This window comes from Neovison vison, chromosome 3 (genome assembly GCF_020171115.1).
Source record: "Neovison vison isolate M4711 chromosome 3, ASM_NN_V1, whole genome shotgun sequence".
Lineage (NCBI taxonomy): Eukaryota > Metazoa > Chordata > Mammalia > Carnivora > Mustelidae > Neogale > Neogale vison.
In genome coordinates this window covers 178,046,405-178,061,111 of record NC_058093.1, presented here as the reverse complement: position 1 = coordinate 178,061,111, position 14,707 = coordinate 178,046,405, and the positions used below count along the sequence as shown (strand labels likewise).

Genomic DNA, 14,707 nt, shown 5'->3' with positions numbered 1-14,707 from the left:
TCACTTATTTCCTCATTCCCCCATCACTTATTTCCTCATTCCCCCACCTCCCCTCTGGTAATCATCAGTTTGTTCTCTATAATTAAAAGTCTGTTTGGGACGCCTGGGTGGCTCAATTGTTTGGACGACTGCCTTCGGCTCAGGTCATGATCCCGGAATCCTGGGATCGAGTCCCATATCAGGTGCCCAGCTCCATGGGGAGTCTGCTTCTCCCTCTGACTTTCTCCTCGCTCATGTTCTTTCTCACTGTCTCTCTCTCAAATAAATAAATTTTAAATCTGTTTGTCTCTCTTTCTCTCTTTTTTTCACTTTGCTCATTTGTTTTGTTTCTTAAATTCCACATATGAATGAAATCATGTGGTATTTGTCTTTCTCTGACTGACTTATTTCATTTAGCATAATACCCTCTAGCTCCATCCATGTGGTTGCAAATGGCAATATTTCATTCTTTTTTATGACTGAGTAATATTCCATTATGTATATACACTGCATCTTCTTTATCCATTCATCAGTTGATGAGCATTGGGGCTGTTTCTATATCTTGGCTATTTATAAATAATACAGCTATGAACATAGGGGTGCATGTATGCCTTTCAAACTAGTGTTTTTGTATTCTTTGGGTGTATATGCAGTAGTGTGATTGCTAGATTGTAGGGTAGTTCTATTTTTAACTTTTTGAGGAAACTCCATTCTGTTTTCCCGAATGGCTGCCCCAGTTTGCATTCCCACCAACAGTGCAAAAGTGTTCTCTTTTCTCCACATCCTTGTCAACATTTGTTGTTTCTTGTGTTTTTTATTTTAGCCATTCTGATGGGTATGAGGCAATATCTCACAGTAGTTTTAATTTGCATTTCCCTGATGGTAAGTGATAATGAATATATTTTCATGTGTCTGTTGGCCATCTGGATGTCTTCTTTGTAGAAATGTCTGTTTATGTCTTCAACCCATTTTTTAATTGGATTATTTGTGTTTTGGGTGTTGAGTTTTTAAGTTCTTTATATATTTTGGGTACTGTTGATCAGATATGTCATTTGCAAATATCTTCTCCCATTCTGTAGGTTGCCTTTTAGTTTGTTGATTGTTTCCTTTGCTGTGCAGAAGCTTTTCATTTTGATGTAGTCCCAGTAGTTTGTTTTTACTTTTGTGTTTCCTTTGCCTCAGGAGACATATCTAGAAAAAAGTTGCTCCAGCTGATGTCAAGATGCCTCTGTTCTCTTCTAGGTTTTTATGGTTTCAGGTCTCACATTTAGGTCTTTTATCCATTTCAAATTTGTCTTTGTGTGTGGTGGAAGAAAGTGGTCTAGTTTCTCTCTTCTGTATGTTGCTGTCCGGTTTTCCCAACACAATTTGTTGAAGAGTGCCCAAGTCCCATTGGATATTCTTTCCTGCTTTATGGCAGATTAATTGACAGTATAGTTGTGGGTTTACTTCTGGGTTTTCTATTCAGTTCCACTGATATAGATGTCCATTTTTCTACCAGTACCATACTGTTTTAATAACTATAGCTTTGTAATATAACTTAAAGTCTGGAATTGTGATGCCTCTAGCTTTGCTTTGATTATTCAGTATCTTTATGTTTCTGTACAAATTTTAAGAGTATTTGTTCTAACTCTGTGAAAAATGCTGTTGGTATTTTGATAGGGATTGCATTAAATGTGTAGATTGTTTTGGGTAATTTAGACATTTTAACAATATTTAATCATCTAATTCATGGCATTGGAATGTCTTTCCATTTATTTATGTCATCTTCAATTTCTTTCATCAGTGTTTTATAGTTTTCAGAGTACATATCTTTCACCTCTTTATGTTTTTTTCTTTGGTATCTTATTATTTTTAGTGCATTTGTAAATGGGATTCTTTTCTTAATTCTCTTTCTCCTGCTTCATTCATTTGGTGTATAGAAATGCAACAGATTTCTGCACATTGATTTTGTATCCTGCAACTTTACTGATTTGCCTATCAGTTCTAGCAGAAAACTACCCAAATTTGGAGAAAGATGAACCTACAGATCCAAAAAGCTCAGTGAATCCCAATAGGATAAACTTAATGAACTCCATATGCAGATATATCATAATCAAAATGCTAAAAACTAAAATGAAAAAAGTAATCTTGAAAGTAGCCAGAGAAAAATAATTACATATGTGGAGATACTGCCTTGAAATAATATTTATGAGAGTTGCCCAGATAGTACAGAGTGTTCCCATAAGGAGTGCACCCAGCTCCTTCTGATGTTAACCCAAGAAGATCATGAAGGAATCTTTTGGCTGACCAGATTCCAGAGGAAGGAGGAGCAACAGCCCATCTTGGCATGGGGATCCAGGGTCGGGTGCTCAGGGTAGATCAAATGCACAGGAATGATCCTTCCATTCAGCCAACTCCATCCTTAAGCAGGAAATCATCCACAAGTATAAGGCACACTTGTCCTGGTGTTCCTTGCTCTGGCAGATGTTCAGAGCTTTCTCTTGATTTAACTCTCTCATCTCAAAGAGTTGCTGCTGACCCAGGATCTTCCTTCAGAGGTCAGATATGACAAAGAAATCCTAGGGGGCAGTTCTGAGAAGATGATACCCTGTTCTTTCCTTCTTCTAGAAAAAGAGAACAAACTTCTCCCGAAATTCATTCCACCAAGGGATTTCCTTGGTCCATTATATCCAAAATTGGTAATACAAAATGTCCACAGCAAGTGCTGGATTCAATCATCTGTCCACAAAATCAGAAAACAGAAGTGAATCACATTATAAGAAGACCCCACCTTCCAAAAAAGCAAACTTCTGAAGATACAGAACTAAAACAAGGTGCTTTTCCCCCTTCCTACTAATGTAACTTTGGTTTTTTGTCTCCTAGGTTTCTGGGGTGTGTGTGTGTGTGTGTGTGTGTTTTACTTTTAATTAAGAGACTATTCAATGGCTTAAATGGAAGTTTGATATAATTATACTTCTTAGAATGTTCTATAATCATAGATTATTTGAATGTGACTCTTATAAATTAATTGCTTCCATTTTATTCTATTTGTAGGTAATATAATTACAGTATTTTTAGTCTTAGCAAGACCACTAAAATAATCCAGAAACACAGCAGTAATTATTCTTTTCTTTCTCCTAAAATAAGTTTGAGCTTTTCATTTTTTGGTTCTACTGCTATTATTTAAGTGACTATAGGATAGTTCCAATGAAGCTTCATGAGAATATCATTCCTGGGATGTTTTACAAATGTGTATTCTACACATGTGTGTCTTATGGGCAATTTGTTTTCTTTTTATGTGGTTTTCAGATAGTGCATATTATTTTCATTGTTGTTAATTAGCAATTTTTTTTCTACTTACTGTTTCTAGAAACTGTAAGCATACAGCAGCTCAAATGGAAGTTTGATTGGAATTACACTACTTATGATAGTGTTTTAATAAATGTATTTTATTTAAAAGCAAATTTCATGAGTAAATTGTTAACTTTTCTTCTATTGCTACATAGTAAAGGATAGTATTTCACTTGATGGTGTTTAAAACATTCCCCACAACCTGACAAGAGTTTTGCCTGAGTGGTCTTGCCATTGGGGGTGTTTGAAATTTAAAGTCCATATCTGCATTCCAAGGGCTGAATTTATTCTAGTTGTGAGACTAAGAGAATTACCTAAGTAAATGAGAGTTTAAAAGAAAACCCCTCTGATGACTATCGCTGTGCTTAGCATCAGAGCCAAAGCCCTCACCACAGCTCCAAGGCCCAGAAGGTGCTGGGACCAGCTCACTGGGCTCCAAGTGTTCTGTCCTGCCGCAGAGCCTCAAGCACACCAAGTTCCGTCCACCCTTTCCTTCATACTGTTCTCCCTTTGCCTGAAATGCTCTCTCCTCTTTTCCTAGGTCTTCCTCATCCTTCAGGTCTTAAATGTACATCTTTGGAGACATATTGATTTTTCAATCAAACTTAGTTCCTCTTTTCCATCACACCTTATGGATGTATTAAAACATGTATTATAATGTGCAATTATATAATGATTTATGTGATTATTTATTGAATGTGTGTGTTCACACATCTGTGTTTTTAGGGACTGGATGTATTTCTTGTTCATTTACTGTATCCAGTGTTTTAAGAGCAGGGAGGGGAAGTTGCTTATTGGCTTCTGGTGGGACATTTTTCCTTGTGAGGTCTATCAGGTCTTGCTGTGATAACAAATCATGAAGCACAATCTCCCAGGGTTTTATAAAAACAAGCATTTATTTTTCACTCGTGCACCTGTGGATGAGCTGTTACTCATCTCAGCTTGCCTGGGCTCAGGGTTTGGGTCAGTTTCATTCTCTCAGGTCTGCTTGTCATTGAAGGGCTGGGTTGAAGAGGCAGGAGCAATGTAGGCCTGGTCCTCTCAATGTGGAGCACACAAGGACAGGAGAGAGAGCAGAATACAGGATGTTTCTCCAAGCCTCTACCCAGAGCTTGCCCATCCTCTTGTCTGCCTACATCCCACTGGTCCCAACCAGTCAGAGGGCCCAGTCAGTGTGAAAAAGAAATCAACCCCACGCCTCTATAACAACCCCAAATAACTTCACATTTCCAAACATCCCTGGGGGCTGCTCATAAGCACGCTAAGCCTTGGCACTCAGGATTCCATGCCACAGACCCCACACATCAGGCCTCACAGTCCTCAGAAGCAGGTTCCATGCCGGAGGAGTCTGTGGGCATCCCACATGAGAAATTAGGTGCTCCCAGCAGAGTAGTTGGACAAAGAAATCCACACAGAGTGACAGCATTCCTGGTAGGAAAGAGAGAAGATTTCCTTCAAGGGCCTCAGGTCTGTGCATTACAGGAAGGCCCTGACCCGCCGTCAGTCCCACAGTGTGCCCATATAACTCCCCTTGGTATCAAGTTCTGGGTTGTCATTTAATCTGTGATCAATATTTACTGAGGACTAATGGGTGCTGCCCAGTGCTGAGTTGAGGCTGGTGATCAGGCAAAGTGCCAGGTCTGGGTCAGGCCCTTCCTGTATGGTCTCTTCTCTCCTCCCTCCTCCTTCTCATGGTGTTGCCCCTTTAATTTAGACTCATCCTCATGACCCCCAAGGAACAGATGGGTAGAGCCCATAAAACAAATGAGAAAAGAGGGTTAGTTGATGTAAAAGCCAAGACGCCAGGAATCTGTCACTTGGGAAATGCAGTCCAGTGCTTGAGAGCTCTACTGCACTATTTAATTTCATCAGACTAGTCAAATCTTGGGAAGCCTTTAGCCGACCATATGTAAAAAGCCTTTCTTTACCTAGCAGGCAGATAATAAATATATTCAGAATGAGTAAATAAACCTGTGCAGTTACGTGGTATGGATGAAGGGGGAACAGCACCAGACAACGAACCATAAACTAAGTGCTAGCCATGTCCACACAACTGGTATTTAAATGCAGTGACAGTTTTATGCTTGATAGGTTAATCCTATGCTATGGTACTATTATTATCCCCTTTAAATACCAAACAGGACGGAAATGCAATCTTAAAAGCTGTTTAAACAAGAATCAACGAGCCCAGCCATGGCCTTAGAGGGAATGAGGCTACACAGGTATCATGTATGAGCATGAACTTTGGCCATTCCCATCCTGTCCCTGCCACTTAAACCCACCATCTACTGAGAGTGGGCTGATCATTTAACATCGTAGAGCTAATATTCGAGCTAAGCACTGACCAGAGCATTATTTCGTTTAATCCACACAACTGTTCGAGGTGCTCTCCATTTCAGAGAATAAGAAGCTGAGGTTTAGAGAAGCTAAACAATGTACCTAATATTTGAATTGGACGTTTGATCCTAGAACTGGTCTATTTTGTTTCATTCAGTAGACCTACTAAACGCCATGCTCTTGGGAACACCGAAAAGGATGTGTGTAAAAGTACCACTCAAAACACGGAAACTAAAGTAAAAATTAATATAAAATCAACTGAGACTGTACGGAATTTCATTAAAATTGAATACAGCCCATCACAGTATCAAATCTTAAATCTTTACTATGGAATTATCACACAAGTCCAAGAAGAAGGTCCTACTCTAATTTTTACATGTTAAATTATGCGTTTTTATGAAACGCTGTTAAAGCAGCATAAGCAACTCTAAGAAGATGCAGTAGTGCCCTCCAGCTATGTTTGGCTGGTGCGGGTGCCTGCCCCAAGCCCAGCCACGCTATCACAGGGAACGCGATATGCTGTGAACGTCAACGGAACCATTACTTTTGATGAACAGGAATGTAAGAACAGTGCTGTTATCAGCGTTCTCCGAGGGAGAGCTGCAGATGAAATCACGTCCAACCTCACTACTGCCACAGATGATCTAGGATAGGGCCTCCAGTCTCCGTGACTTTCCCTTGAGAATGTTCAGGTAAACCCATGGGCACAGGTTTGGCTGGATCCGGAAATTTAGGGGGTGTTCCCTTTCTTCTGGGTGACCGGGGTCATCCTTCACGTTCCAAATGAAATAAGTCACTTTTTTCATTTGCTTTGCAAACGTTTATTGATGGCCTACCATTCTCCCAAAAATATATAATACAGCAGAAACACCAGCCATGACCCAACGCCCGCTTTGCGTGTCCCAGGGTCTGTCTGGTGTGCGCGAAGGGCGAGGGTACCAGGAACCCCCACCCCATTAGTTAGCTTGGTCGAGCCCCGCAGCCGCAGAGCCCGCCTTGCGCGCGCCCGAGGGCGGCACTGCCCCACGAACATGCACACGCACGGGAGCGCCGCGCTCCCGCGTCCCCGGCGCTGCGCCGGCGGCGGGCGCGGGCGGGAGCCCGGGAGTCTGAGCGGGAGGCGGGAACACCAGACTGGGCGGGTGCCCGCGAGCGGCGCTCGTGCTTACGCTTCTCTGCTCTCGAGGCCCCGCCCCTGCCCCGCCCACCTCTTCTCCCGCGCGCGGGCTCCGCGCGCTCCAAACCGCGCGCGTGCGCGCGCCTGCGCAGGCCAGGGCCCTCCAGGGGCGGCCCCGTAGACACCATAGAAAGCGTCGCAAGGTCCCGGATTAACCCTTTCCTCGCTCGCTCATTTAAAGGCCCGGTCAGGTTCCGTGCCTGCGCAAGCCGGCGGCGCGCCTTCCCCCCAGCCCGCACCGCGCATGCACGGGAAGGGGGGGTGCCGGTGGGGGTGTTCACGGCCGGCTAGACATTCTGTGCTCGTGCAGGAGGAGGGCTGCTACCATCAGGGACGTGCACGATTCCCTCCCACCCCGCCCCCTCCCCAAACTCCAAAAAAAAAAAAAATTCCAAAATACACTGCCACCCACCGTGCCCCCGCGCCCCGCGTCCAACCCGTCCCCGGCCTGCTTGCAGTGAGCGCGGGGAGCCCACGGCGAGTGTCTGTGGCTGTGCCAGGCTGCAGGTAAGCGCGGGCCGGGGGTGCGGAAGGGGCCCGGGCTATCCGCGAGGCGGGCGCGGGGGCGCGGGGGCGGCCGGCCGCCGGCGCGGCGGAGCGGCCCGGAAGACGCGCGTTCTCGCCGAGCTCTGGGGCACCAGCCAGTTCCAGGATGTGCGGGCGGCCGCCAGCGGTGCGGTGCGAACGGGGTCGGGCTGGGGCCGGGACCGGGCCGGGCGTGGGGACCTGGCGCCCTAGGGGCCGCGCAGGCCGGCGAGCGGGCTCCGGCAGCGGCCGGGCGGCGGCGGCGGCGACGGCCCCGCGCGCGCGCTCGCCGAGCCTCGGCGGCGGAGTTCATGGCCGCTCCCGCTCGCACCGCCGCAGTGCACCGCGGTGGGGGTGGGGGTGGGGACGGCCCCGAGCCCGGCGCAGAGCGCGGCCCGCGGGGCGCCGCCCCTCCGAGCCGCGGGCCCCGCCGCGCCGCCCCCAGCTGCCTGCCGAGGAGGCGGCCGGGACCCCCGCGCTCGCACTCCCGGGTGCGCCCGCGGAGCTCGGGAGCCGGCCGCGCGCCGCCTCCGCCCCCGGCCGCGGGAGGGCGGGGGAGGGCCCGGCGCGAGCCGGCCGGGGAGTGCGCGGGGCGCGAGCTCCGGGCTCGCGGGGCGCGGCGCGGGGCTGCGGAGCCCGGCCGCACGCCCGCTCCCGCTCCCGCTCGCCTCCGTCGCTGCCGCGGGCCCTCCCGCTTGGGTTCGGAGCCGCGGCCCCCAGCCTGCGCTGGACTCCGGTTATGAAAGGGAAAGTGGCCCTTGCACCTCCGGGCTCCGAGGTTGGGAGCTTTTGTTTAGGAAAGGATGCAGACGTCCTTATCCGCCCCCCCACCCCCACCCCCGGGCTAAAAGAAACGAGAGCGAGGCCCGAGAGGCTCTCAAATCCTCTTCGGTCTTGCGTTTCGTTCCCTGCTTCCTCCCCGTCCCGAAGTTGCGAGCTTTCAACCGGGAAGTCGTGCGGCCGCCATTGTCGCGGCTTCCCCGGGGTAGGGAAGGCGGCTGCCGCTGCTTATGTAAGTTTGACTTTGCTGGAGCCCCCGCTCCCTGCTCCGTAACGGAGGCCGAGCGCGCCAGCGGTTTGGAGAACCGCAATCAAGGGGCAGCTTTGTTATGGAGGTGTAGTTAGGGCTACATCTTTCCCTCCGCGGACACAGATACTTGGACACAGATACTCGCAAGGGCTGGCTTCCAGTTTAACTCACCTGAACTTAGTAACTGGAACATCTCAGTAGAAGGAAATGGTCCTCGGCGATCTTGAGAGTGGGGGCCAAATATCACACTGGTCTCCCCCACCCCCGCAAAGAAAAACCACCCACAGTGGTATGTGTCATGGGTACTGCAGGGCCACTCCTCTCCCTAGACCCATGCACTTTTATCCCGCAAGCCCTAGGCAGAATTACAATAGTGGGAAGAGGGGAAGTAATTAGGTTTTGCGTGGCTGCCTTCCTTTGGAGATGATTGCAGGTTGAGGCGCATCTAGGGGACAGGCAGAGTCCTTAGAAGTAATGTTGCCCAGCTCTCACTGTGCAAATTCCCTGTTAGAGCAGGCATCTTATTGGTGTGTTTTTCTGTAGAGGGAACTTTTGAGGGTTTTCAGAGTGTTGGTCTCGAAGTTCAGGTCTTGCACCACAATTTTTGTGTAAGAATATTGCAGCTTGTTCTCTTGGTCCCACCACACCACAAAGTTTGTGTGGTCACTGTTCGGTGGAGGAAAGGTGTTTTTTTTTCAGGATATTGGGCTGCAGGATGTAGTCCCTCTGGTAAGAGTTGAAACTCCCCCAAAGGGAGAATTCTTTGAGCCTCCCTGTGGAGAACGAGGTGAACATACCTGGATTTCTCAAATAAAACCATAAAGACTAGTGTAGCCTACGTGATATGTATTATGCACAGAGAAGCACAGAAAGAAGAAAGCAGCTACTGTTCCTTCTCCAGTGTTAACTGTTAGGGATGTACACTTCTATAACTTCATTTAAAAATGTACATTGTATATGAGCCTAAAGATAAATATGGAGGGCTACATACCCAGCAGGATATGGTGGGGTTAGGGGAGACTTACTGGCTTTTTCTGTATCTATGTAGCTATCAATATTTGTGCAAATATGGGCATGGCCTCTGTTTATGAGAACTTCCTTAGTGGTTCTCCAACTACGTTTCTTCAATCCCAGTGTACAGTCCCCTGCATGCTCCAAGTGCCACAGCCTTTATCTGTTCTCATTCATATCTGTTCAGAGCTGGACCTGATGCTGCCAGTCACCCTCCTCTCTGTTCCCAACCTGAAAATGGGTACATGTGCAAGTGGCAGGACAAGAAAGGAAAGTTTTATTTTTTAAAATCAATTCTTGAAAACATTCTTGTTTAGAATTTGGGATAGAGGAAGATTCTACCTTATTCTTGTTTGTCCTTTTCTTTTGTAGGACTGGCGTGCCCCAGATCAGAGTTATTCTGATCTGAAGAATTTGGTGTTTAAAGCATTAAGATAATAGCCTGAGTTGTTCATGGTAACTATAACTTTGGGTATTAAATCTTGGAAATGTGTGTGTGTGTGTGTGTGTGTGTATAAATTATGCATTAGTATTCTGTTTCTTTGAGGGGATTGCCTTGTGAAATAAAAGGAAAACAATGTTTCAAAAAGAAATACACAGAACAAATTATCTTAAAAAGGTAATTCTTTAACAGGTTCTTTTGTCCCAGAGGTCTTTCGTGCCGGTTCAGAATGTCTTTTGCTTATGAAGTACTCAGAGCACTTGTCATGTACATCCAGTCTTGATGACACTTTCATCTGGATGGCAGATAGATTGGCATCCAGATGGAATGAAGGTGCTTGTCACTGTTTTGCCAAATGCCATCTGAGGGTCATATTAAGCCCTCATTCAAGTGGCCCAGAGCTGGTGAGGAAAAAAGCAGAAGACAACGCTAAGTGGAATGTTTTGGCAGTGATCTCCCTTTTTGGTTCTGCAACGGTGATTTGTCTCTCCTGTCAAGGAAGTAGAATATTGAGCACTATTATTAGTTATTTCACCAAAACTCCTCTTCTGTACCTGGAATTAGAGTAGACACAACAGGAATAGAGCCTCCTTGCCTTGGACCTCTTTCTTAAGCCTTGAAGTTATTTGTCGTTATTACCTCTATTTGTCAGGAAGCACAGGTTATAGTGTTAGGTTGCCCGGATTTCAGTCCCAGCTCTCCAGTAAATGACTAGAATATTGGGCAGGTTGCTAAACTCATTTTAAAAAGGGGGCTAGGAATGCCTACGTCTAAGTTTATTTGATCAATACATTTGTGAAGACATGCAGTGCACATGGAACAGTGCCTGGTATGTATTTTGTGCCCAGTAAAAGTTGCTGTTCCTATTACTAAGCAAATACTTTATAAACTGGAGATAATAGAAATAATGAGATGGAAGTCCCTAAGCTGGGATCAACTCCTCTTCTGGAGCCACTTCTAACATTGATTTTCTGAAATTGTTAGGTACTGAAAATTGATCAGGAAATGAAAGTCTGCCTGTGTTTTGTGTATGGAAAAGTACTGGTTCATAATTACCAAACTCTCTTTTTGAAAATTTTTTTGTAGGAGTTTTTCATCAGTATGTCTGAAACCATTAAATATAATGACGATGATCATAAAACTCTGTTTCTGAAAACACTAAATGAACAACGCCTGGAAGGAGAATTCTGTGATATTGCCATTGTGGTTGAAGATGTGAAATTCAGAGCACACAGGTGTGTTCTTGCTGCCTGCAGCACCTACTTTAAAAAGCTTTTCAAGAAGCTTGAGGTTGATAGCTCTTCAGTAATAGAAATAGATTTTCTTCGTTCTGATATATTTGAAGAGGTCCTGAACTACATGTACACAGCAAAGATTTCTGTGAAAAAAGAAGATGTTAACTTAATGATGTCATCGGGTCAGATCCTCGGGATCCGATTTTTAGATAAACTCTGTTCTCAGAAGCGTGATGTATCTAGTCCCGACGAAAATAACGGCCAATCTAAAAGTAAGTATTGCCTCAAAATAAATCGGCCCATTGGAGATGCTGCTGACACTCAGGATGATGATGTGGAAGAAATTGGAGACCAGGATGACAGTCCCTCTGATGACACGGTAGAAGGCACCCCCCCGAGTCAGGAGGACGGCAAGTCGCCTACGACGACGCTCAGGGTTCAGGAGGCGATCCTGAAAGAGCTGGGGAGTGAGGAAGTTCGGAAGGTCAACTGCTACGGCCAGGAAGTAGAATCCATGGAGACCCCAGAGTCGAAAGATTTGGGGTCCCAGACCCCTCAAGCCTTAACATTTAATGATGGAATGAGTGAAGTGAAGGACGAACAGACACCAGGCTGGACGACAGCGGCCAGTGACATGAAGTTCGAGTACTTACTTTATGGCCACCATCGGGAGCAGATCGCCTGCCAGGCATGCGGGAAGACATTCTCCGACGAAGGCAGGCTGAGGAAGCACGAGAAACTGCACACGGCCGATAGGCCGTTCGTTTGTGAAATGTGTACAAAAGGTTTTACCACACAGGCCCACCTGAAAGAACACCTAAAAATCCACACAGGCTATAAGCCCTACAGCTGTGAGGTGTGTGGGAAATCCTTTATCCGCGCCCCGGACTTGAAAAAGCACGAGAGAGTGCACAGTAACGAGAGACCGTTTGCGTGCCACATGTGTGACAAAGCCTTCAAACACAAGTCCCACCTCAAAGATCATGAACGAAGACACAGAGGGGAAAAGCCTTTTGTCTGTGGCTCTTGCACCAAGGCGTTTGCCAAGGCGTCCGATCTGAAAAGGCACGAGAACAATATGCACAGTGAGAGGAAGCAGGTCACCCCCAGTGCCATCCAGAGCGAGACAGAACAGTTGCAGGCGGCTGCCATGGCCGCCGAAGCGGAGCAGCAGTTGGAAACCATCGCCTGTAGCTAGAGGTGCTGGGACAGGACCGCTTTGCCTGAGCCCCGGAGACTGAGACTGCACTGTTGGTAACACGTGAACGCCAGTCATTGTATTGATGTGGAAACTTATGGAGCATTGTACTCACTGGACGTAAGGCAGTGCTTGGTTAGGTGTTTTGAAAACTTTGCAAGGAAATGGTGTTCCTTGGTTCTGACCAAACAGTCTCACTGTCCTTTCTGGTGTCTAGTAGGAATGTTGCCAGTAAGCCCTCCCCTCCCCCCCCTTTTTTTATGATTTTAATTTGAGAACTCCTGTGTCCAGTTCAGAAGTGAGAGACTTCTATTCTGTTTTTTTAATTCCTCTCTGCACTTGCTGACTGGCAAGTGTACTGCACAGAGTGATAATTGAGTGCATTGATTTCCTAATCATCACGATTCTGTGGGACTTACGGGCAAAACAGCATTTTTAATAACTCGATAAAAGTACGTCATGTAGATGCAAAAAATACTGGTGGGTGGTTGACCAAGAACACTGCGCAGATATGAAAACAAGTTCCAGAATTGCAGAACGGTGTTAGATTTATATTTGGTTTGTTAATTTTATATCACTGTTTTTCACTGTTTTTGTGGACAAATAATGGTTGCTTTGCTAAAGCATTTCTTCATTTTGATGACCCACGCCGACCCCAAAAGATGGAGTCACAAGTCCCGAACAAAGTAAACCCACAGGAATGACGGTGGTCTGGGGGCTGAGTTCTTTTTGTTCCTCTTTTTTTGGGGCATTGCCACCTTGCAACAGATGGGGTTTTGGGGTAGACCAGTTGTTAGAGGGATAGCAAAGGGGAAATAGGATCCTGGCTCTCAGGGACGAGGTTTTCACGTTTGCAAAAATTGGAAGATTTTTCTAGATCAAAATGATTCTTAACTGATTTTGAAATTGGGTTTTTATTTAGGATCAAGATTAGGACAAGAACAGGTATGCTTCTTCGGATAGATACATTTGTGTCACTTAAGAGAATGTCATCAAGCTTTTGGGCTCTCTGCAGCACGTGATTTATCCATAAAGGAGATGTAATAGTGTTACTTAAATTAATAAATTGAAAATCTTTTTAAGTGTGTAAATAGTGTAGAAGTGTTGGTCTTATGTATTTCAAGTAAAAGTAGACAGCTGCACTTTTTTTTTTTTTTTGCACATTGGATTAAAATAACTTCCATGAGCAGCAAACATTAGTCTGTTTTCTAACCAATATTAAAGATTATAAGACCAAATGTTTATTTTTTTGAAGTATATTTCATCATTGGTGGTTACAGTTTTAAGCAGAATTTGATTGCCATTTCATAGCCATAAACAGAATTATAAACACTGTTCCAGTTTTGGTGTATGAAACTTTTTTTAACCTTTTCTTTAGGAATATATTGAAATACCAAAATAGTTTTAATTACTTTCTGTAACAAAGTATTAGTTGATTATTTTAGAATGTACAATTTTAGAAAACTGTCATTTTAAAAGAATTTTTATTTTTGATCCTAGAATTTTTTTTCAAGTTGCATTAAAATAATTTCATTTCATAGCTTGTTGCATTAACACCTGTAATTACTATTGTGGGAGAAATTTTGTTTTTTAAATTGATGTATATGTTATGCCCAAGATTGTAGGATGAAGATGCTACCTTTTAAAGAGACTTATTTATTGGTAAAATGTTTACTTTAGTTTAAAATTAATTTAATTTCCTTTCTTTACAGTTGTTTATTCTGTTCTAAAAGTAGTCCTGTCACTGTGTTTATATGCTGTTAGTGGAAGGGGAACTGATTGGCGTTCCTTGGCTGTTTTAACCAAAGCAAAGGAAAAATGATTTCACATCTTGTTGATTGCTACTTCAACAAACCATTTTTTGGGACTTCAGTTTTGTATATAAAAGAAAATATACTTCTATCATTCCTGTTTTCATTTTTTTCATAGCAACCTCTCACATATCCAGGTTTCTACCAAAGCACATTTTCTATGCTCTCTTCAACTTGGTTCTGCAGAGTTGCAAGTTAAACCTGTGGTGTGGACCCTCCCTGAAACCACATAGTCATGGTGCCGCCTCCACAAAGGAAAGCTTCATTTTCAGTACTTAATTTGTATTGTGTAAATATCTATCATCTGTCCTATTTTGCATGAGAAGAAACTTATTTGTGGTTTGCCATGTCTAACACCAGGACTGGGTTTGTATGTGTGTTAGTATGCCTGTTCTCTCTGGTTTTTTGGTGGCAGCAAAGTCATGACGTGGTAGCTTTCCGATCTTCTGGTCTTTCAGACTGCCTCTGTCCACCAGCTTGCTTGAGTGATCCCCTGGATGGTAAAGCCCATCATGTAAGACCTCCAGTCACAGGAAGTTAATCCTGAAGTATGCTTACGCTGAATCTAGTGTGAGAGGAGAGGAAATTATAAATGTCAGCACTACTAAAATCATTTCATTTAAAAATCA

General features: G+C 44.9%; 1 protein-coding gene across 4 annotated transcripts; it reads left to right on the top strand.

Annotated features, from left to right (window-relative positions):
* The first annotated feature begins 7,107 nt into the window (after positions 1–7,107).
* Positions 7,108–14,172, top strand: ZBTB14 (zinc finger and BTB domain containing 14). Of its 4 annotated transcripts, none has more exons than XM_044243355.1 (3): positions 7,108–7,333; positions 9,765–9,848; positions 10,921–14,172. In XM_044243355.1, exons 2-3 carry the CDS (start codon positions 9,846–9,848, stop codon positions 12,265–12,267), a joined length of 1,350 nt encoding a protein of 449 aa, XP_044099290.1. In that variant the 5' UTR covers positions 7,108–7,333; positions 9,765–9,845; the 3' UTR covers positions 12,268–14,172. The 4 variants fall into 4 exon arrangements, with proteins under 4 accessions (XP_044099290.1, XP_044099289.1, XP_044099291.1 ...); XM_044243354.1 differs by having other exon boundaries at positions 9,580–9,848; XM_044243356.1 differs by lacking the exon at positions 7,108–7,333 and adding an exon at positions 8,097–8,129 and having other exon boundaries at positions 9,580–9,848.
* Positions 14,173–14,707: the final 535 nt, after the last annotated feature.